The sequence below is a fragment of the Abramis brama genome (assembly GCF_963993115.1).
Source record: "Abramis brama genome assembly, chromosome: 10".
Taxonomy (NCBI): Eukaryota; Metazoa; Chordata; class Actinopteri; order Cypriniformes; family Leuciscidae; genus Abramis; species Abramis brama.
The window spans coordinates 9,651,269-9,677,282 of NC_139972.1; the positions used below are offsets into that span (position 1 = coordinate 9,651,269).

The window sequence follows — 26,014 nt, forward strand, 5'->3', positions numbered from 1 at the left end:
GTGAACAGAACCCATCTTTACATTAGTTTTGGAGAAGCTAGTAATAATTAAACTACAAGGAAGCAACCGTTTCAAAAGTACTTAACTACACTTCCCTTTACTAACATCTGAAACCTTTTCCAGTTTCTGTTTTTGATTGTTTTCTCTTAGTGAACTAGACTGAACAGGACAATATTGCTTACATAATTATTATATTATATATCTTATAATTATCACAATCAAATGTTTGTGTAAAGTGACAAAAATATAATGGTATTTATATTTTATATAGATAAAATAATAGTACCCATACATTATAAAAAATATAGTATTTTACATAAAAAAATTAATATAATGGTATTTATAAGTTTAATAATTATACATAAAAAATCTAAATAATTACAAAACTATAATTGTATTTTCATTTTACAATTTTCTAGATACAATTTTAATTAGTTTCTATTTTTATATTTATTTTAGTTAAAGTTTTAGTAATTTTGTTGTGTTATTATTATATATATTTTTTTAAATAGGTCTATATAGTTATTTTAGTACATCAAGTTACAAGTTATGAAAAAAACTTGCTGTCTTGCCGAAACTAAACCCAAATGTTTTCTCACGGTTTGCAATAATAACCCTGGATATAGCCAATCAGAACGTATTAAGGGTATAACATTGAGTAACATTGGACCAATCAGATTTCACTGTGGGCGGGGCTAGCCAAGCAAAACTCACCTGTATGGTTTGTGCCCGCCTCCCTTGCATGGCTCCTTGCTGATTGGTGGGTCCCTCTGACAGACAGTGAGAGCGGCGGCAGGGCAGTGTATACGCGGTGTAAGCGGCGCCATCGTCCTCACAGGGCGAGATCATTTTATCCTCGTCCCCTTCTCTGCTTGTAGTCCCACCTTTGTGCCATTTGGCATAGCGTCCATGTGTTGGCCTGCAAGCGGGACTCTTCGGGCCGTAGAGCCCGTCTAAGGAATTGGCGCGGTTCGAGTCCAGCAGCTCCTGCTGACGGGCTTCACAGTCTTCAGGAGTGTCTCCGATCTCCTCGGTGCTGGTCAGGTGCTCCTGGCTCATGTCGGATAAGGACACCTCCAGCGAGTCCTCCCTCCACATGTCCGCAGACTTGGAGCGCTTCTTCTTGAAGCTGGAGCCGTCTTGGGAGCCGTCCCGTGTGTGCAGAGTCGTGTCCTCTGGTGGCTTGGCGTCGTCCTGTGAGGCCTGTTTAGCGGTGCCGGTGTGGGACGGTGTGGGAGAATGTGCCGGATGGTTGTGGAAGGACACGGGTCTGAGATTCATGGCCACACGGTCCACCCAAATGGGGCCGCTGAAGTCGGGCAGCATGTCCGAGTCGTTGAAGGGCTCCAGGCCGTGGTCGGCGAGGGACTGAGGGATGCTGGGAGTGCTGCTGGAGCGCGTGCTGGTCTCGGAGTTGCGGTGCTCCGGCTTTCCGGATGGCGTTCGGCGGGAACAGTACGTCTGCTTGCTGGACAGACGGAGCGAGCGGGACATGTGCTTTCGGGAGAGGTGCCGCTGACCGGCTCCATAATAACCATGGCCGCCACTATGACTCTCTGCGTTACCCATGGCTCAGGATCTGCAGCAGACAAAACAACAACAGAAAACACACACAGAGGTCATGCAACGAAATTAAGACTTTTTTCACTGTTACTATTTTAATGACAGTTGAGTGGATGTTGTACTGTACAGTCTGATTACAAATTAATCTTAGGAGCTGGTTCATTATTGTGAATAATATGGTAATGTGTAGTTAAAGATACACATTATGAAATGTATAAGTATTATTTTAAAAAAGCAATACTTTCAAATATATGAAAATATGAATGAAATCTATTAGCACGTTTAATATATATATACACTGTATATTATATATATTATATATATAAATAATTAAGGCCAATTATTGGATTACATTTATGCTGCCTCTGAAAAGTCAACAAAAAATCTGTGTAAACAAATCTTTTAATGTACTTATTATTATTTATAATTGAAAAATATATGTAAATATATTTATAAATTATTACTGAAAATATATTTTATTACTACTGAAATAATATATATATATATATATAAATAATATAATTTATTATAAAATAAATATATATAAATAATATACATTTTACATAATAATAAAATAAAAATTCCATTAATAATAATTAATAATAATAATTTACATACACATACAAAAAAATATATAATTGAAATGATATACACACACATATACATAAATATACATATACATGTGCGCGTGCACACACACACACACACACACACACACACACACACACACACACACACACACACACACACACACTGTATATAGTATATATACAATTATTTTCAATAATAATTAAGCAAAATGTGTTTATATACATATTTATTTATTTTACTTATAGAATTATATACTTAAATATAATACAACACATTCAAAAATAAAATGAAATTTGATATATTTTTAAATTCATTCTTAGTGAGATTGTATTCACACAGTGGCATTAGTTGAGTCTGACGGGTACAGCGCGACTGCTTCAGATTTTACCTGCGGTGTGGCAGGGACATCACGGTCATGATAGAGTTCACTCTGCATACAGATCAGCTCCTGCCGTTACGGATGACTTACAAAATCTGAAGAAAGAGAAGAGAAGAGTTATAAATTTGCTATCCAAAAGAATCCGAACACAGCAGTTTCTGAGGCGGCACAAGGGTAAGCGCTGTTGTGGGATAAAATTAGACTAACCACGAGAAATATGACAGAAGTAGAACCGAAAGAGCGATGGAAGAGGTTCGCCGCTGTGGTTGGAGACCACACATGTTCAGGCGCTCTGGACAGATTCAACAAACACAAGATGACGGACTTCACTCTGAGCCGCCACATGAGAGGCTGTGTGTGTGTGTGTGTGTGTGCGTGTGTGGTCGCAGATATATCAACCTGTGGTTACTGCTGCTTCTAATAAGCAGCAGCATGAGTGGAAATATATACACAATGAAATCCAGAAGACCCATTTTTCATTCGGTAAGAGAGAGAGGTCAGTTAACACACACTGCTGAGTAGCTACACTAATGAATAGCATGCTCGAAAATTATTCCACTAAAAACAAACATTCCCAGACATTAATATGCAGAGGAGAGACATGCACTAAATTTCCTGACACACACTGATCCAATGGCATTAGTTTCGCAAGAAACACAAAGAAGTCACTCCGCTGAGATTAGTTTCATGATTATTCTGAATATTCTGAAGTAAAAAGCCTATTCATGCAGAATTTTCTCATTGGATCCCCTCATAGCAAAAACCAACCATAAATAAATAAACTGTTATATCACCAGCTCAAGGTCAGTGTAGAATTGCAGCTCCAGACAAAAAGTTATAAGTTATATGACAGCTTATATAACAAATCTCATTTGCACATGTGCATTTTCAAACTTTGCAGTGTCAGTGAAATTAAACACCACTGACTTTCTCGTGTTTCATAACTGATTTTCGCAAGTTTGAAAATGTGCATATCTCCATTTGAGATGACAAGACTTTTCAGTTAATAACATTCTAAACACAAAGCTATCATATGATTTCAGAAGATTTAGAATGTAGTATTTGTGTTTATATAGGATAGTAGCTGTGTGCACCACTTTTATGATGTGTGTTTTTGGTCATTTTTGGACACTGGTCAATATATACTTTCAAGAGCTCTGCTCGGAGATGATTCAAAATAGCTTATTCTGTGCAGTGCAGAAGAAAGAAAGTCATACAGATTTGGATCAACATGAGGGTGAGTAAACGTTTAGAATTGAAATATCCCTTTAAGACCAATCAACAGTAAAGGGATAGTTCACCCAAAAATTAAAATTCAGTCATCGTTTACCTCAAGTTGATCCAAACCTGAATGAGACGCGAGTAAAAACAGGAACACACTGGAGAGCTGCTTTACAGTAGAAACTGAAGTTGTAATTCTAATTGAAAGTGACACTGACACTGTTTTTAAGTGTTTAATACTGTAAAGCTGCTTGCTTTAAAGCAATACATAGTATAAAGTGTATAAATAAATGTAACATTACTGGAATTGCACGTTGGTAACGTTCACTAACTTTATTATACCACTAAAGGTTTTCAAACTTCTTTTTACCCCTAAGCGAAGAACGAAAAAGAGTATATCAGGGCCTTTAGTTTCAAGAAGTAAGTCTCTGTGCTTCCTATAGACGGCAGGAACCAGAGGGATCCGCTTCGAGCGGTTTTAGATTCTCTCCTGTTCTCTCCTACTAACACACCGGAGCTGATCTGGGATCTGTGTGCAGCGGAGCTGAGAGACTAACTCAACTGCAAACCCAACCAAAGCATCAGGACTAGGACGCAGAGTTAATGTTCGGCACATAAAGAGCCGGGAAGCTGACAGGAGTACGTGTGAGGAAAGCGGAAACAAAACCGGGTATTTGATTCGCGTGTGTGTCTCATCTGTTCCTCATTTCTCTCACTTTTAGCTAGCCTGTAGCACTGCAAAAAATAATGCTTTGTATTGTTTTCCAGCAATGATATCAATGCATTCGTTAAATTAGATCATTTTATAAGACAAACACAATTAAAAAAAAAAAAAACAAACAAACAAAAAAAAAATCCCAAAGGAGTGATAAAATACAACACACACTCTTTTAAAACGAATCTTAATATCATGTAAAGTAATTATAAGAAAAGTAATCTCATTTTATTGATGTTTATATATTTTGCTAGATGTAAAATGCAATGTAAAAAAAAAAAGTCTCCTGTCTGTGTACCATTCTCACAGTCTCTGTCTCGTTGGTATGCTGACCTTTTCTGTCCCGAGTCATAAAGTGTCTCTGAATAATTCCATCCCGTTGCACGATGGCGCAAAACTCCCGGAAACGTAAACACTGGGAAAATCTCCCGTGTCTCTGTGGAAACAGGGCCAGCTCTTCACTGATGGTAATGCACATGCTAGCATAAACCATCAGGTTAACACTAAAATAGAAAGCACTCGAGCACAGGGCCAGCAACGACCCCAAGTGCTTGATCAAAATTCTCACATTACGGCAGCGAAGAGCAAGTGCTCATGGGTAAAAACATGAGGGTTCAGGACATCAGCTCGATGTGCCCACGGGCCTCAGGCTGTGCTTTAAAGAGCTGCCTACATCATCTGACCCATACTTGATATTAATACATGAATGTGAAAAGTTACAAAACGATCTTTCACCATCATGGTAAATCTACTGCCTGTTAAAAAAGAGAGAATCCTCTATATCCATAATAAGATATAGTGATGGATGGATGAATGGGCATGGATAGATAGATAGATAGATAGATAGATAGATAGATAGATAGATAGATAGATAGATAGATAGATAGATAGACAGACAGACAGACAGACAGACAGACAGACAGACAGACAGACAGATAGATATAGACAGACAGACAGACAGACAGACAGACAGACAGACAGATAGATAGATAGATAGACAGACAGACAGACAGACAGACAGACAGACAGACAGATAGATAGATAGATAGATAGATATATAGATAGACAGACAGACAGACAGACAGATAAATAGACAGATATAGATATAGACAGACAGACAGACAGACAGACAGACAGACAGACAGACAGATAGATAGATAGATAGATAGATAGATAGATAGATAGATAGATAGATAGATAGATAGATAGATAGATAGATAGATAGATAGATAGATAGATAGACATAGTCTCTCCTCTAAGTAAAGACATAAACCATCCCGTGAGCCGGTTTAGCTGTAACTAATGGCCGTGTCGTTCCTTAACCAACACAAATCAAAACACACAAGCTCCTTCGACAGGGAAAATAACCTCTCTATATCACGAGGCCATGAGGACACGTCACATCCACACACTCTCCAGCGGGAGCAGTCGGGCATGACCCGTTCAGGGAAGAGCTGATGGATGCTGAAGAGAAACACAGCTAGATAACAGCAGTGGTCCTTCTCTGATTCAAACCGGGGAGAGAAATATCAAACATTCGCAACCTATCACCATTTTACTTGTTATTAAAAGCTGTCAGTTATTATTTAATAGACCTGGCCTAACATGAACTAACAATGAAGAGTTGTATTTCTATTAACAAACATTATCAAAGAATAATTAATAACTAATTAGTAACTAATGTATTGCTCCTCATTAGTTAATGCACTAATGGGACCTTGTTGCATTTCCAAACTCTTGTTAACCTGGTCTTCTCATTAACATGCCACCAAAAACAAGTTGAAGACAGCAGCAAACTCAAATGCAAGCCTAGCACACTCATTCATATTCAAAGCATGTTTGTTTTATCAGTTACAGTTATTGAGATGAGCTCCGGTGTGAAACATCCTCTCTCAGGCCTGCTTCAGCAGATATGATCCCTGGCAGAGACAAAAACACAGTGTGGCATCAGACAGAGCTGTTTATCAAACCAGTCATGACGTCAGGCAGAGAACCGACAGCCGTAAACATCCTGGAATGAGTGCCTGTCATCCCGAATCCCGATCCATAGAGGTGTGCAAACAAACACGCCCAGGGGCTCCATCACGCCATCCAGGAACCCGTGTGTTTACCTGCAAATCTCCCAAAAAATGTGACAGGTGTATTTTACCGTCCTTTGTTATTAGAGTCCCCTGAGCACACATTAGACGCATACCGTGACCTGTCGAGACATGAGGAGAGCGGTCTCAGAGCTGCCCACTGCGACTGAGAGTCAAGGCGATCAGCTTTAGGGAAGAAACGGGGGGGAAACAGCACTTTTTGCCCCAAAGCTCAACCCGACGTGCGATTCTCGGCGTGGGAGCTTGAGAACGCTGAGAGGCAGCTGGAAACTAAACCTAAAATTCATCAGGAGCTGCAGGGTGGAAAAGAAGGAATGTTTCCTGCCAAGAGAATCAGCGAGGGCCTGTTTCTGATGTTCGTGCTGGGTAATTAATTCACAGCACTTTATAGAAGTACAACAATGACTAGCGCACTGGATTATTGAAGACAGCAACTCCAAGCACCACATTCAAAATGGATAAACAGCGTAAAAATGAACCTGAATGAATCACTCCCAGAGATGATCTTCTATGTCTGACTAGTCCAGTGGATTGCAGTCAAATTTACTCTTGCTTGGGTCAAAATTCATGCCATCAAATATGAATCCGCAATATAGAGTTTTATCCCAGACAGCAACACGTGTACCAGATCTGGGCCGACACTATGGCCTCGTTTACACTGTCAGTGAAATGTGACCCAATTCCGCTTTTTTGCTCATATGTGACACAGATCGGATGTGTTCTATGACCGTGTAAACAGGAAAAAAACGCATGCATTTGGATATTTCGAGATCGGTATCAGGCCTCACTCATATGTGGAAATAAATCAGATATAAATCAGATTTGTGCCAATGCGACTGTCATGTAAACAGGCAGATCGGATTTTCTGAGGCATTAGGCTACGAATCCGCGGTTTAATGACGAGAGAAACCCTGATAAGCGTCTGCAAAGAGACGAAACGTTGTGTCGTCGTAGGACAGGAATGTGGACAAACGTTGACACAACATATCAAAGGTTGGCTTGCTCATCCTAAAATTTCGGACCCACTGCTCCGCGTTAAAGCCCGCCACAATATGCTCCCACCAGTCCTGAGATCTCTCTCGCACACAATAACTGAAGTATATGCGCAATGATGCAATGATGATGGCACTTTTCGTCCTCCTCCGCCTCAAAATCATGGTGATGTTTGGCAAACTTCGCTAGCATCAAGCATATTTAGCGTTCATCCATCTGTGCAAGAACCCCCTTTAAGCATGCGCGATATTTCAGATGTTATGGCAAGTGTAAACACATGAATCGGATATGGGTCACAATTGAAAGAACGTGTAAACGGACGGTCGAAAAAATCAGATATAGGCAACAAATCAGAATTGGGCATCAAGACCTGCAGTGTAAACAAGGCCTATGTTTCTGTCTGGGATGCAAAAAACGTTCTCATGCAGAATTCGCTCAAGACCAATAGAGCTTCATGCATTACTATGCTTTTGACAATGGACCTTTTTGCTAAATTATGCAGAACGCACTTTTAAGTCAAGTCAAATTTATTTGTATAGTGCTATTCACATGTTTCTGATGTTAGTGTTTATAATATCTCAATATCTTGCCTTACAGTTGCATTTAGTAGATTAGAGCTGGGCAATATAGTTAGTATAGAAAATATATACTGTATGCTGTATGAGTATAGTATAGTGACAATAGTATGAGTATACAGTTGAGATTTGCTATATAGTATATATTGCATTACATGTGTATTGTATGTATGCAGATAAAGTTCTATATAATATATATCCATCTTTACACATAGTTTTGCAATATAGTTTACATTTTCTAACGATATAAATAATTAGGTAGCTGCAATTTGCTATATATAGTATATATTGCTTTAAGTCAGTATACTGTAGCTCCCTGAAAAACCCTGAAATAGAAACAACTGCTATTTAAGAGCCAGGACAAGCGTGATGTTTTTGTGACACGCTCCATGGGTGATCCTCTTTTACGAGATGTTTTAAGAGCGTGAAGATGGTCTGAAAACAAGCCATTCTGGTATTACCCACAATGCACCTGGAGAACAGAATGAGCAGTATGAGTGTGCGTTTAAATGGACATTCACAGTTGCAGCTCTCCCAAATATGTCTATTAAACTGCACGCAAGTCTTCAAGCAAGTTTCTATGCCTTCAGCTGCTGATGTTTTTTTCCACCCCAAATTTCCCAAGTTCCCTATTTTGCATCACAAAGAGGAGAATTTTAGGCATTTCTATAATTTTCTATCATTCTTCATTAGCCTATAATGCTGTTTTGGTGTCTGTTTCACTTGCTGAATTCGTTTAGAAGCCGTAGAAAGGTTTAATTGAGAAACGCCAGGAGGGGCATTGCAGCGATAATGAAAACAGCACAGATTTACCATCTGCCTGAAAGAGACACTGAATGCAACATAAAACAAACAGCCAGTGTAATGAGGTTCAGAAATATAAGAACATTTTATGATTTTAAAGTATGTGCCTCTGGCAAAACTGTGCAGGGAGGTCACTGCGGTGCGATGAATGATTGACAGGTCTTTCAGAGGATCCCCTCGAGTGACAGGTCGACTCAATATCCAGACACAGAAAACCTGAGACACAACCAAATTAGTTCTTTCTGTTCTAGCAATAATGGCTGTAATGCTTCTGCTCGGAATGAACAAACTGAAAAAGTACAAACAAACTGGTCACATTTTAGTTTTGGGTCCAATTCTCACTATTAACTAGCTATTAACTATGACTTTTGCCTCAATAAACGCCTAATTACTGCTTATTAATAGTTCGTAAGGTAGTTGTTAGGTTTAGGTATTGGGTGGATTAAGGGATGTAGAATATTGTCATGCAGAATATGGCATTAATATATAAGTACTAATAAACAGTCAATATCCTAGTAATATGCATGCTAATAGGGAACTAGTTAATAGCAATAATTGGACCCTAAACTAAAGTGTTACCAAAAATAATATGATATTCGTGTTGTTTTAAACATACAAGTCGAGATTCATAATTTCAGTGCCACCATACGAAATAATGGCTCAGTAAGTTCAAACACTGTCCATTCATAGTTGTGTGTATATATATATATATATTAGATGCAAACTTAAAACATACTAAATAAATAAGTTACAATTACTAAAACTCAAATTAAATTAATTTGTTTTATTTAATTTATTATTTATTTTTGAATTAATTTTAAAATAAAAAGTATATAAATAAAAATAATAAAAATGACAAAATAACAAACCTTTATATAAAACTAAAATATGAAAATAAATACTATAATAGTATATAAATAATACTAAAATAACACAAGGGGATAGATAGTCCCACTCCAAACGCACACCATTGGCTGAGAGTTCTGTAAACTAAATGCAGTAGCAAAATAACAATCAACATTATATCAGAGTGACGCTAATTTCACACTAATCTCTGCATAACCACATTGATTGGTCATATATTTCAGTATCTTTTTGACGCCCCTGTATTTCCTGAGTTCCTCTGGGCGAAGCAAACGCATCATCCTGCCCTAATCTAGTGGCTTTGAAGCCTGGGAACGACGTGCATGTCCTAACACCTCCTCAGGGACATTTGGTGATGATCCCTGCCCCCGGGCTTCAATAGGTGGAAGGGTTGTGCGGATGGGGGATGGGAGGAGGGGTGTGTCATACCTGAGACCCCCGACAACAAGCCTGAAGGAAAGAATGTCAGAAGTACAACAGGGAACATTCTTAGAGCGTTGAGGCAAGAGTCTCTCAAAGTTCTCAACAAATGTTCTCTTAGGCCCCGTCCACACTACTGCGTTTTCGTTTAAAAACGGAGACCTTTTGCTACGTTTTTGCACCTCCCGTCCACACTAAAACGGCAAAAACGGAGACCCAAAACGGAGAAGTTTAGAAACGCTGCCGACCCGTTTTTCGTTTTGAATCTCCGGAGGGCGTTTTAGTCTGGACGGGTCAAAACGGAGGACTTTAGAAACGATGACGTAGTAGAGGCTCACGCTCGGCTCTATGATTGGGTGTCATCAGTCATGGCGTATATCTTTGCTAGCAGCTGTTGTGCAAGTAAATTCTGCATTTTACAATGCTTTAACTGCCTACATGCGCCGGAGGCAAGCTATTATTCGAGCGACCTGTGACAATTCCCGTGTGCAGTGGCGGTACCGATCATACATGGAGCGTCGGTTTTGGGTTAACCCGGGAAGAACCAGCGCATGGTGGGATAATTTTTTCAATGAAGTTGTGTTTACACTGGCATGCGCATGCCCAGTGTTGGTGAATGGTCACGTGATCTGCGTTTTCAGTCGTTTTAATGTGGACGGAGATCAATTCTAAGACGCAGCTAAAACGCTGGTGTGGACGGAGATCGTATTCGTTTTAATTCTCCGTTTCTAAACTAAAACGCAGTAGTGTGGACGGGGTAACATTCATAGAACGTTCGTTTAAAGTTATTTTAAACGTTCAAAGTTCGTAAAAAGTTATTCTTTAAATAAGGTTTTCAAAACAACGCTATTTATGGAACTTTTTTTCTGAAACGTTTTTTAAATGTTACTACTTCAAAACTTCAAAATTTATTGTCATTTTAATTTTAAAGTTTTAGTAATTTTGTCATTTTTATTAGCTATTGCTTTTTGAAACGTCTGTATATATTTTTTTTTAACTTTAATTTCAGTTTTTTTTGTTTATTTTTTTATTTTTTTATTTTAATACATCAAGTTAAACTAAATGAAAATGTAATATTTTAGCTGAAATAAATTGTTTTAGTTTTAGTTATCAATAATAACCCTGCTTCTATATTCAGTAAAGCACACAAATCCACCTTCCAACATACTAAAGTCCACGCTTTTGACTTGTGCCTTTAAGAAGAAAACAACTGAAGATAAAGTTCATCTCATGCACAGAAGAAGAGTGAGGTCACATGATTGACCTTTAAGACAACCTGCATGTGAAAACAACACGTTGTGTCTATTAGCATAAACAATAATGACTGTAAAAGCTTAAACGGCTCTGTGCTTCATGTTTACTCATGAAATGAGCCTCTGTGATGTCTTTGACGGGCAGAGACCAAACAAACAAAAAACAGGAGGGAAAGTGCTAAGGTTAAATTGCTATAAGTCTAATGGCACAGCAATGCTATCACCATGACACTTGGCAAAACCATGACCATATTGACATTAGTAAAACTAATTACACTCTAATGCTGGGTTGTTTCAACTCACTTTTGGGTCAAATATGAACAAACCAAACGGTCAAATTTTTGAAAATTTTAATCCAACGGTTGGGTTTGTCCATATTTGACCCAAACATGTTTTTTTTTAAGAGTGTACTAGATAGTACTAGATAAAGTCTAGACAAAGTTTCAGCAGACTGAGAAAGAAGGAGTAATTTACCTATAAGCACGAGTAAACCTACTTTAAAGCGTAACTCTCGCCAAAATGCAACCTGTCTTTTTGTTAATCTACCCGAGGCAAACTTTCGTTTAAAAACATAATTAGAGTGGAAACGCCACTTTTACGTTTGACCGTATTTTCATTTTCGGTCAAATTGCCTTTTGAATGGGAGTGCTTGGGGCTTATACTTCTATGATAGCATCAAAAATGGCTATTTTTAAAACACTAAGAAGGCTCGACACAACATGAAACTTTGCTCGAAGTATCACCAGAGGCTCTACACATGAACTCCAGCATTGAGAACATTGTTTGTGTACAGAGTTTACTAAAAAGAAAGATTTTGAACAACTCACTGAAGCTGTGTCCGCCGGCATTTTGTCAGTCAAAAATAGTCAATCTCCAAATGCTAATGAACTGACTCTGAATTTTAGTATTGCTTCTTATATGAGGATCCTTTTTCAAATACAAGGTCAATATTGATTTTCACTAACGACAAAACAACAAATTATCTATGAATTTATATGGAACTAAGCTTTAGGAGCTTTCCATCTTTACTCTCCTCCCTGTTACGGAGATCAACTATTTTTGAGCCTTCTTAGTGTTTTAAAAATAGAGTGTTTTGATGCTATCATAGTCGTGCCCCAAGCACTCCCATTCAAAAGGCAATTTGACCAAAGATGAAAATACGGTCAATCTTAAAAGTGGCGTTTCCACTCTAATTATGCTTTTAAACGAAAGTTTGCCTCGGGTAGATTAACAAAAAGACCCTAGGTTGCATTTTGCCGAGAGTTACCCTTTAATTCAATATGTATCCATCTATATATATATGTGCCTGGAAAAAGTAATATCATTTACAAATGCAAACTTCAGTGCACGAGCCGTCACTGCTGTCTCCGTCTGTTCAGATGATGTCTTCTGCACTGTCACCTGTTGTTTCTGGCGCGCGTGTGAAGTGTAAACACCTCTGGAGCGCGTGACACGCGCACGTCTGCATTGGTTCACACCAAACTGAACGTGTCGAGCTTAAACAAGGCGGCACAACAGGAAAACAAGGCTTCTCAGAAAACAATGTTTGCAATGTGCAGTGCATTTAAGAAACATTAAAAAACATGATCGATTGTGTTTACAGACATTTTTGGTTTTGATCTTTCTAATTTTCCTACGAAGGATTAGCACACGTATACAGAAATCCAACACACTAAATCCACACCAACAAAACTTTCTCAAACACATTTCAAGGACGAATCGAGGACAAACTTTTCCAGCTGAGAGGAACAGTTTGGGAATGACGCGCGACGACATGTGTTCCTGTGATTACCTGAGCCCCTGTGTGATACGCCGAGAACAGATTAACAAAATCCAGTTTCCAGAAAATCTCTCCTTCGCATTATCTCAGTTTTTCCCTGTGTGGAACCCAGGGGTCTCCCCTCCTGCGCGTGCAGCCGAGCGTAACCAGACAGGATTCAGACACACATGACTACACAAAGCTGCGTTGAAATGAGTTTCCTCGCTCCGATCACAGGCCTTTCATTTCCACCCGACTCCAGCACAATGACGCTCCCTGTTTCTCTCTCCGAACGGGAAGATCAAGAACGAACTAACCGTGTGTGTGTGTGTACAGGCCTGTCTACCTAAACCACCTGTCCTGGGGTTAGACCTCATAGACGACCACTTTAAAACAGCTGCCTTCAACCCCAGGGATAATAACCCTTCTATTAAATCACTCATCAAAACGCAGGGCGGAACAGGTATGAATGGTGTATTTGATGCATTCTGGGTAAACTGAATTACAGGCCACATTAAGAGCAACAGGAAACCATATCTTTAAAGCATCATAAGTGCACCATCAAAATGAGAGATATAGCCAGATCATCATATGCATACTTTGTGGAGAAGGCAATCTCATAATCCAGTGCACAAAAAAAACCATCTATAAATAATGATTTCATTCTGTGCTATAAAGTATTGATAGAAAAGTTCAATAATAAATGAATTTCATATTTCTTTATTACAATAAAAGTGAATTAATAAATATGCACATATTAAAAATATAAACAATAAAGTCTCTAGTGTTGTAAACTAGTGGAAAATTGTGAAATTCATTTCACATTTGTATTTATAGCAAAAATAATACATTTATTAACGCAAATATAAAAAATAAATAAAATTATTAAAAAAAGAATAATTAAGTAATCAACTCTCTAGTGTAGCTAGAAAAACAGTGACTAATTAATTAATTTTATATTTCTATTTATAATAAAAAAATCATTTATATATAAAATATTTTAAATTAAATTATAAATAATAAAATAATTAACACTATTGGAAAATGTGTATAGTGAATAGTTTTAAAAATGGACTAATGAATTAATTTCAATTAGCTATTCATAAAACAAACAATACATGTTAAAACATTAAATAAAATGATAAATAATAAAAATAAACTATTGGAATAAAGTGTTATAACAAATTATGAATACATTTTATGTACTAATACATTTTCTAATTTCTAATTTTAATAGAAATACAAAAGTATAGGCTATTTATAAAAATAATAAATGCATTTTCTGTAAAAAAAAAGAAGTAATTCTTAAGCATAATATATATATATATATATATATATATATATATATATATATAAAAAAAATAAAAAATATTAATCTCCATTTGAATAAATTGTAGTCAAGTCTCTCTTTGTGCAACATGTGTTTAAAATCGTTCACTTGCCAGGTTTGCTTTAGATTAGGATGCTGCCCAAAAAGCAGCTAACTAGATCATGGAAGAGAACTAGAACGAGCGTCTTGACATGAAAGTTGAGACTTGCGCAGATAAAAGGGATTCCCCATGTCTAAATACTACTATCACTCGCCATACAATCACACATCACTCAATCCTGTTGACGAGGAAACATTCCTGCTACGGCCTGTAAGTCATAAAACTCTGAAGGATCTGTTTGCAAAACAATGCATAAGTGCAGGATGAGATACTATCTCATGCTTACGATGGTCTGAATCCCTGTATCCCCCAAAACCAATCCAGGAGAGTTAATGAACAACCCTGAGTACAGGAAACGCAACCCAGCGGCAATGACCACATCAAAGCACAATGAAAGTGAGCTGTATTTATGAAAATCACGCCCTAGCCTCATTTTTAATTATCAAAGTCAGTGTGTCCCTCGAGTAAAGAAGGAAACGGTTTCAATCAATTTACTTTCAAGGGAAGAAAAACCTTGGGTTGGAATTAAACCTGTGTAGATCTCTACTTGTGCGCAACTAAATAACAACTAAACCTTTGTTGACTAGATTGCTGGAGATTATGGACATAGAACTGCACTCCGGTAAAAACAAGGTATTAGTTCCTCAAAGCTGGCATTAGGTCAAATACTTCTGCTTTAATTCAGGAGTATTCGCCCCAGAAACTGATTTTGATGAAGTATTTTTTAGATTTCGAAAGGCATATTTCCTGTCTGACCAAATAACAGCCAGACATGGGCAGTATTTCAATTAAATGTATTTTAAATACGTATTTAATTACTTTAGTGTATTTTGTCATTTGTATTTTGCAGGTGTGGAAAAAATAAAATGTAGTTTGTAACAAAATATTTTGAGGGAGTGTATTTAGAGTATTTCAAATACTTAAATACTTAAGAAAAATCACCATATGCTTATCACCATAGTAAATGATTTTGCCATATTTTCGGTCTGATGTTGGCAATGGCAATGTCCAGGTTAGATGCACGAAAATCACGTGACACCCTGTAGACCGGGCTCTCTCCAAGAAGCGAATGAGTTTTGAACACAGGAGAAGTGGCGCTGCTCCTCTTAAAAACGGTATTAAAGGGTTAGTTCACCCAAAAATGAAAATTCTGTCAGTAATTACTCACCCTCATCTTCGGAACACAAATTAAGATATTTTTGATGAAATCTGAGAGCTGGATCACTTCTCCATAGGCTTCTATAGACATTATAACTTGCTGGCCCAGAAAATGCATTAAAGAGATCGTTAATATAGTCCAAGTGGCTCAATCTTAAGTTTATAAAGCGACGAGAATACTTTTTGTGCGCAAAACCCCCCCAAAATAATGACTTTATTCCACTTTTCATTTCCTTCTCTCTGGGCCTAGAGTTTTTTCACGTAGTATAACTTCGCAGCGCGTCTGTGTTGTACGTCACACGTAGGCTCACTATTGGCCGACACTGGTCATGTGTGTGACGCGTGTGACGTACAACACAGACGCGCTGCGCTATTACACTACATGAACTAACTCGAGGCCCAGAGAGAAGGAAATGAAAAGTGGAATAAAGTGGTTATCCTCCTATGGAGGAGTGATCCAGCTCTCAGATTTCATCAAAAATATCTTAATTTGTGTTCCGAAGATGAACGAAGGTCTTACGGGGGTGTAACAACACGAGGGTGAGTACTTACTGACAGAATTTTCATTTTTGGGTGAACTAACCTTTTAAGATTATTGTGGGAGTATTTTTGTATTTTCAAAATACTAATTACTTGTATTTTATTTAAATACATTTTTCACATCAGTATTTTGTATTTTATTTTGTTACATTTCATGAGCCAGTATTTGTAGTTTGTAACAAAATAGTTTTTGATGCATTTGTGCCCACCTCTGATAACAGCTCACAATGTTCTGATGATCTATGTAAAATACTTCAAGTGAATCAATTCATTAACAAAACATGAACAGGTATCAGTTGGTTCGATATCCCAAATTGGGTTAAACAATGGTTGGGTTTGTCATATTTGACCCAAACATGGGTTCAAACAACCCAGCATTGTTTTAGAGTGTAGGTTCTTGACTCAATGTTAAAGAACCCTTTTTTTGCCAAAAAGGTCCTATATAAGGAGAAATGTCTTAAATAATTGCATAATATGAGCTGTTTCATTAAAACAATGGGTAACACTTTACAATAAGGTTCATTAGTTAATATTAGTTAATCAACTAACATGAACTACCCATGAACAATGCATTTGTTACTGTATTTGTTCATTTTTGTTAATGCTAGTCAATAAAAATAAAGCTGTTCGTTGTTTGTTCATGTTAGTTCAAAGTGCATTAACTAATGTTAACAAGATTTTAATAAAATATTAGTAAATGTTGAAATAACATTAACAAAGATTAATAAATGCTGTATAAGTGCAGTTCATTATTAGTTCATGCTAACTAATGAAGTTAACTCATGTTAACTAATGAACCTTATTGTAAAGTGTTGCCAAACAATGCAATCAAAATTAAAAAATGAATTAAACTAAATTAAGTAAAACTAAATCCATAAAAACCCTAAAAAGTTCTATATATGAAGCTCTTTAAAGTTCTATATGGAACTTTTTCTTCAAAGAGTGCAGAACGTGACTTTCAAAAAATAGGAACTAGAGTTAAAAAATGTGACAACTCTCTTCTATATTAATAATAATTGGCTAAAAGTTCCTTTTCGCCTCCACCTGTTAAAAATCAAATGCATTTTGGCCACATTGGCCCTGTTAATATCCAGCCTTGCTTCGGACTCAAACTAGCTTTTAAGTGTTTTATAATATTCCCATGAACTCCCTCTCCATATGCATGATGCAAGGCTTCCCAGCTGGATCCACCAACGCTGACCTCCTGTCCTGCCAGATTCATTTCCATCTGTATACCGGCAGATGAGAGATTCCTCCTGTCTTTCTGCCTTTCCTTTTCTCAGGCCATTCACAGGGGCTCAGAGAATGAATTCAGCCCGGTCTAAAGTCCTTCACACCAGGACACGCTCAGAGGGGATTCTCCTTGACTCTGACCGACTCGCACATTTGCAATTCATCATCTTCCTCACACGGCCACACAATAGCAGCAGCGCCGGAGCTTTGTCATTGTAACGACACACACACGGTCTATTTACGGCGTCTGACACCGGCGGAAAGACTGCGTTTGCGTGTTGATCTTCTGTCATTAACTACCAGCTCAATTAGCATTTAAGGCCACAGGTGGAAGACAATAACAATCTTTTAAATAATCTCTGTTCTTTCAGGGTATGTCTATTGATATGCAACAGTTTAGATTTGGGCAATTGGAAAAACAGCATTATAAAAACTTTACCAGTGCTAAAATAAAACCTATTTTAGAGTTTCGATCCATATGTAACACATAGTCAAACTAATCCAACTGCAATGTCAGCCATGATCTGGATCCTAATGGGAAGTCCAACACAACAAGTAGATCTTAAGTTTATAATAGGACTATATATTTATACTAAGGTTTCCGATGGGATCAAATGTCCATGTGGAGCATCACAAGAAATTTAACACACATCTTTCAAGGGTTTAAAACTCCTGTAACTTTCTTTTAACTCAAATAGAAAGACATTATTCCAATAAAATACCAGTAGAGTTCTGATAAAGACTACAGATTATCCAACAGGACTCAACAGTTATTCCCAATTACTGGATAAGGAATTTTAAACATATTTCATATGAAATATTTTGCACTTTGAAAAAAACACTACAAATTCATTAAAAAAGATAAATCATCAATTTAAAACCTTACAACAAAAAAAATCCCTAATATTGATAATGAGTTTAGCTTTATCTCTTATGCAATTCTTATTTTTAAGGATTGGCTACAAGAAATTATGCCTGAAATTCCAACAGGAATAATTTGACTAGGGATATACCAGCAACGTGAAACCCAGAGAAGAACAAGTCTAAACTTATACAAAGGGGAATATCCTTTGCACATCTACAAAAGTCAACAAGACACGTGTTCAGACAGTATACAACCCCCAACATGTAAACATGTAATGGTTATTAACGTTTTTCTGATGCAAACCCGTGTTTACCATGTCAATAAGCTTCTTTGAGTGTTCAGACAGAGCAAGCCAAACAGAGTCAGACGTGCAGACAGCGCTGTTCAGATGTGGGAAATCCTTTTCATCTGCTTTCTCTGCCTCTCGACAGACATCGAGACTCTCTGAAGCTGCTCTGAAAAGCATCACACAAACCTAAAAACCCACCGCCACACCTCGACAAGCGCTCAGACGTCTTACCTTCCCAGGGGGCGATCCTGTGACCCAATGACACACGTCCTTTCTAAAATCTCCTGTTTCCTGCAGCGCCGTATTAAACATTCCGTCTCGAAGTCCACAACAGACTGACTCCCACGTGAGTGGACGGGAACTGAAACAGCTTGTGATGGGGGTCTGTGTCCGTTCAACGATCCCCCCCACCCTTCTCTCACCAATCTTCTCCTCCCCTCTCCCACACTCCCTTTAACTCCTTCCCCTTCCCCCTATCCGTCTGCCTCGGGATCACTGTGAGATTGGGAGCAGGAATGTGTGTGGTTCTGCTCCTTTTGGTCTGTCTGAACGGCTCTGGTATGACCCTGCGGAGAGCATCGAATTTACACAAGAATTCAAACCCGCCTCTCACAGAAACAGACCCCGCCCACTTCTCACACCTTTACCACAGAGCTCCGCCCACTTCTCACACCTTTACCACCGAGCTCCGCCCACTTCTCACAACTTTACCACAGAGCTCCGCCCACCTACAGGCAACTTCTGCCAACTTCTGCCAACAAAGTCTGCAAAATAAAGTGCATCCCACACCCAAAAAATTAAAAAAACAAATCACGTCTAGGATGCATTTAATCACAAAATCTAAAAAAAAAATTTAAAAAAATGAAATGAAATATAATACTTACTTTAGAAGCATGATGATATTTTCATTGTAATATTATTTTTATGACAATTAAACATCTTCATATTCTCATTACTAACATAAGTCTTGGACATTTTATTTCTGAGGATTTTTCTGTAATTTCTGTTATCGTCAATAGATAATGCACTGATTTTTTTATTATTTTAATCAGCATTATTTTATATATTCAATAAATGCAACAAATTCTACCATGATGCATAAATATTTAAAATAATACATACTTTTTGCTTTCACAAAGTCATGAGAATTATATTTGTACTACATTACGGTAATGAGAACACGGGGGAATTATGTGCTTAACTGTCATTACAATACTGTCACAATGCAATAAATCTATAAAAAGGTTCCATTTCATCATGCAAAAATATAATTTAGTATTTTTTTCTTTTGATTTTGTGGCAAAAATATGATCCAGAGATGTGTCTGGCCCTAAAAAATGTTTTGCAATATTCACCCCTCATGACCCCGTTACATCTCAGTGTTGGCATCCACAGAAATCATCTATTATATGCCACAACAATTCCCAACAGAAGAGGTTAACTCTTAAATATTTGGACAGAACAGCATGCTTATGTCTGTGAAGATAGAGGTGTGATTGGTGGGAAGGCAGCAGAGTTGTTGTCATAGCACCAGAGCTGTAGGAGGAGAGAGACACAGACGTCAATGATGACGACCCTAGCCCAATTCATTTTCAACACACACACACACGGACGCACGCACACACCTACCTTGTGTAGGTATTCTGGGACAGTGTTTGGGAGAACTGATCATGTGATCTGCGATCTGCTTTGCATACACAGCAGCGCAGACGCCCGGGGCAGATTGAGACGGTGCAGAGACTGATATAACCCTGCGACAGAGCGTCTCACACAGATGAACTGGACTGTGCACAGCAGCTCAGAAGCGCAACAGCCCGTCTAGACAATTGTGATTAAACTGACTAAAATAAGAAGCACAACATTGCGGTTAGTCTGACGGCATATCAAGTGACTAACAACGCCAGCCAAGGTTATGACCCCTAATCTGGACAAACTCCACAGCTGGATACTTGCTCCCAAATAAAACACAGAGCGAGAGAGAGAGAGAGAGAGAGAAACAAGGAGGAGCAAGAAGGAAGGAAGAAAGAAATATTGTCTTTTGCATCCTTAATGTAACTTGTTTACTAATTAATATTAAATAAAAAAATTATAAATATTAACCATCGTGTACAAATTATATGTAAAAAATTATAACAGCATAATTAATACTAAATGAAAATAAATGTAAAAGTTTTAATTGTATAGTTAGTTAAAAACAAACATTAAAAAATCTTAAAACATTAAATAAATAAAAATACTAATATATCATTTTTGCTTTATGCATTATGGTAATGAGAACACAGGAGAAATATGTGCTTAACTTTCATTAAAATAATGTCACAATGCAATACATCTATGAATAGGTTCCATTTTGTCATGCAAAACATAATTTAATATTTTTTCTATTGATTTTGTGGGGGAAAAAATGTTTCTGGTTTCTCTGGCCCTAAAAAGGTTTTGTAAGGATGTTGGCATGATTTATTTACTAAATAATATTAAATTTATTTATTAAATAATATAAAATTAAATTTAAAATTATAAAATATTATAACTATTAAAAAATAAAAACAAATAAAAAAATAATAATTCCATAATTAATATTAAATGAAAATGAATGTAAGTTTTAATTCCATAATTAATTAAAAACAAACATTTAAAAATTTTAAATATTTAAAAATTTAAAAACATTTAAAAATCCGAATTAACAAAAAATAATAAAAAACAATCAATATTAAATAAAAAAAAATACTAATACTAATATATAGTTTACATTTTTTAAAATGTAATATTTTAAAATAAATAAAAAAATAACTTTCACCTAACTGTCAACGACTTTAACCTTTCAAACAACTTGCAGTTGCAAACAAAAATGAAACAATAATAATCACGGCACACTTTTCACGATCAAATCAAATCCTGATGAAAAAGCCCTACCCTACATTTCCAAATATTGTGTTTCACATGGTATCATGAATGTATGTTTTTCGATGTTCAACGAGCAGAAAACACACATCAGCTTCAACGAGACGAGTCAGTGTTGTTTTTCTGAAGATCGAGACAGACATGACGTGACAGGAGAACAGGAACAGTGTTCGGGTGAACCCACAGACCGACCGCATGATACAATATCAGCGGCATCCTCTCATATTCTGCTTCAAATGGTTCAATATGGGATTCAGTGATCCACTATTAAGGAGATATGTATTCATGATACTTCAGATCCTCAAGCCATTTTAATATAGTAATGTTGGGATATATGTGAAATAATCATTTTATAGTATCAGAATTGGAGCTGACCTCTGTGACCCCAATTCCATGTGTGACGGACAGAAAGTCCCATTGCTGAAGGAGATATTCTGCTTAATGATTCTGTCATATCAAAAAATGAAAGTGATTGATTAGCATGCTTGAGCCATAAATAACACACTATTTGACACAATTTACATAACCAAAAAAAAAACAGTGATAAACAACATCTCCTTGGAATACTTGAATCCGATTGGTCAATCATGGCATTCTGCAGTCAAATATTTCTGATATTAATGATTGACACCCATGACACTTTATAACTAACCGCTCATTTGGGAAACCAATATTTCATACAGGTCAGGTCTCGGCCAGGTCATGTTTGTAAATGAGAAATGGTTCTCAAACAATTTACCTGGATAAATAAAGGTTAAATAATAATTAAAAAAAAAAAAAATACATAGAAATACAAAAAAAAAAAAAAAAAGTCATGTTTTTAATTCAGCAAGGATGCATAAAGTTGATCAGAAGTGGCAATAAAAACATTTATAATGTTACAAAAAATCCTAGCCTATTTCAAATAAATGCTGTACCAATGAACTTTCTATTTCTCGAAGAATCCTGAACATTTTTAAGATGGTATCCACAAAAATATGAAGCAGCACAACTGTTTTCAGCACTGATAATAATCAGAAATGTTTCTTGAGCAGCAAATCAGCATATTAGACATAGGATCATGTGCAATAATGTACAGTTTAACAGTCATTGTTGAAAAACAAAGACTCAACAAGCGAAGGTTGGATTCAGCGTTCCTAAATTATTTATTTTCACTTATATTTTAGTTTGTTTTACAGTAATGCTAACGCTAATGCTAAACTACTAGCGGGTTTTCTCTATGAGATAAGAAAGCTAAACTGTCACTTTGTTAGTTAGCAAGCTGAATAACAATAACTGCGTCCAAAAGTAATGAAATCCTGCCTTCGGAGAATGAATTCAAAGGTATGAGGGCATCAAGACACGCCCGAATCCAATGTTAGCTAAGATGCCTTCATCTGATGGATATTCGAAGGCAACACAGATGTATCCTTCGCTGCCTTTGATTTCCCACAATCCCGTGCGTTTCATTCTGTGACAGTTGAGCTAGATAATAAGTATGGCGTCTGAAAGCTGCAATTGGTGGTCAGTTTTTGTGTAAATGTACGACCAACTTTTTCCACTTTTAATGTCATTTTCAAGCAAGAAATTAGTATTCTAGTCATATGTAAATATGTGCTTAGTTATCACCAGAGCTTGCTTTTATTTTGTTGTAGATCATTACACTACCTTATATTAATTATTATTGCAGAGATGGGGTTTGGGTCCGTGGGACTGTTTCTGGAGATTCACTTTTTATTTTGCCAACCTTTTGTCTTCTGCATTCTCCTTACCATTGTCTCCTGTTCTTCCCTCAGACTCGTCCCCCAGAAACAGTCCCACGGACCCAGCCCCAAACCCCATCTCTGCAATAATAATTAATAAAGGCTGGTTTAAAGTATTCTTCCTGCCTCTATGTATTAATGCTCATGGGTAGCCTAAATGGGTTCCATTCAGACCTTAACATTAAGTATTTTACTGTTATGTGTCAACACGATTCAACAAGACATTTTCACCTCGCTATACCCAATGTTAAGATCTGTGTGTGGTATTTATGCAAATGTTGTGGTATTTATGCAAATTAGCACATACGTAATTAGATTATGCACTGTTTGTCCATGTTAACAAACAATTTCAAAAAACTTGTAATACATTTTTTGTTTGTCTTGATGTAAGTAATCAACTCAGTAATTTTCATGGTGATATCTAAAGGTTAAAATTTATGTAACCTATTCATGTAAGAAAAATAAAAACTGCTGGGTTGTGTTAACCCAATTTTGGGTCAAATATGGACTAACCCAATGTTGGGTTAAAAAATGCAATTTAAAAATGGACAAATTGCATTTTGGACAAAATCAAAAATGGACAAAAATGCAATTTAAAAATGGACAAATTGCATTGGTTACATTAAAAATGTAAACCAACGGCTGGGTTTGTCCATTTTTAAATTGAATTTTTAACCCAACGTTGGGTTAGTCCATATTTGACCCAACATTGGGTTAACACAACCCAGCATTTTTTAGAGTGTAATGAATAGGCGTATATATAGGCTATATTTGGGTCTTTTTCGAAACTTTCCCCTAATGGGATTCTTCAGGGATTTGTTTTCCTTACTCAGGACATATTGAGGATACAGAATCAGTTGAGTTTGCTTCTGTTGCAATTTGTTCAAGGTTGACCCCCATTTTGGCTTAAAATGACTGGACTATAATGATCTTTGACATTAAAGAAAAATCGATAATTTTGACCCATACAATGTATTTTTGGCTACCACAAATATACTCGTGTGACTTGTGACTGGTTTTGTGATCCAGGGTCACAAATTAGTTTCGTGAGGTACCTTCTTGCGCAAATGCTGTTTAGTGGCAAAAAGATCTGAAAGTATCTCTATCACCCCCTACAGGCCTCATGCATGAACAAATTTCTGTGTGAATTGTTCGTAGAACCATTTTATGGTAAATCAATTGTTTGATTATGCTTAAATATGTAATATAATAAAAAATGTAAAAATATTTTTATGAATGTCTTACACAGAAATTTGAATGTGAAATTAAATGTTAACAATATGTGACCCTGGACCACAAAACCAGTCACATGGGTCAATTTTTTGAAAATATGATTTAAACATAATAAGAAAGCTGAATAAAAAAGCTTTCCATTGATGTATGGTTTGTTATGATAGGAGAATATTTGGCGAGATACAACTATTTGAAAATCTGAGGGTGCAAAAAAATCGAAACATTGAGAAAATCGGCTTTAAAGTTGTCCATTTATGTTAGCGATAGTGCTGCATTCACTCACAAAAATAAATGTTTTATATATTTACGGTATAAAATGTACAAAATATCTTCATGGAACATGATCTTTACTTAATATCCTAATGATTTTTGACATAAAAGAAAAATCTATCATTTTGACCCATACCATGTATTGTTGGCTCAGGGCTCGCAAAATTTTCAGATTTTGGTAGCCCCAAAATGAATTTTACTAGACCAGATAAAAAGACAATTTTTAATGTAGAAAATTGGTTAGGAGTCAAAACAATGAATCAAAAACTTCAAAATACAAAACACAGGGCACCCCCGAGAAAATTTTGATTTCTCTGATCTACATATGTGCATTTTAAGATGTTTTGAAGGCCAAAAAAATTGGATAACAATAGCTTTAAAACCATATAAGTGGGCAGCTGATTATTTTTATCTCCTCATCTCCATCACACTCTTTTTCTCTTTGTTATTCTCTTGCTCGGTCTCTTCCCCTCCTAAAGCTGAGCTTTGACTGATATAGGCTTTTCATTTTTGTCTGTCAGTGAAGTAAACATATACTGTAGGATCAACTGATAGATTGATTTATGAATCATTTTCTCAGATGCGTTCATTTACTGAAAGCTACTAAGACAGCTAGGTAGCCTAACTAAGTTTATTAAATTCATTCACAGTATGTACACATTCATTATTGATCTTATTCCTAATACAGGGCTTTATAATCAAAGAGGTCCTACATTTAAGGTTATTAGGGGGTTCAAATTGTTTATTTATCTGATATCCATTTCAAGACGTTTGAATGCCAAAAAAGGATAAGAAATAGCTTTAAAACCATGTCAGCGGGCAGTAGATTATGTGTCAATACTTGCTCTCACTTCTTATACATCACTCTTTCTTCTTCTCTCAGTCTCCTCATCTTGCCCTGTCTCTTCCCCTCCTAAAGCTGAACTTTTTTAATTTACTGAAGGCTACAAATTGTATATTAATTCTCAACATGTACACATTCATTATTAATCTTGTGCCTAACATGAAAACGGCTTTGTTAATGCTAATGTCCCCACACAATGACAGTAAACTAATTATTAGTCACGTTACATAGGCCTATTTTCAGTTCAAAATGGCGAAATTCGACAAAAGTATA

At 36.6% G+C, this 26,014-nt stretch overlaps 1 protein-coding gene across 2 annotated transcripts in view; it reads right to left on the reverse strand.

The window, feature by feature from the left end:
• The window catches only part of LOC311090571 (rho guanine nucleotide exchange factor TIAM1-like), an 88,017-nt gene that overhangs the window by 45,554 nt on the left and 16,449 nt on the right, over positions 1–26,014 (reverse strand). Inside the window, exons 1-3 of one of the 2 annotated variants that reach the window (XM_084125918.1) lie at positions 18,983–19,047; positions 2,543–2,628; positions 715–1,579 (exon numbers count right to left, since the gene is read on the reverse strand). In XM_084125918.1, the coding sequence (XP_083982044.1) occupies positions 715–1,569 (855 nt within the window). In that variant the 5' untranslated portion in view covers positions 1,570–1,579; positions 2,543–2,628; positions 18,983–19,047. Of the gene's footprint in view, positions 1–714; positions 1,580–2,542; positions 2,629–18,982; positions 19,048–26,014 lie in introns of those variants that run through there. The other variant, XM_084125919.1, reaches the window with a different exon arrangement.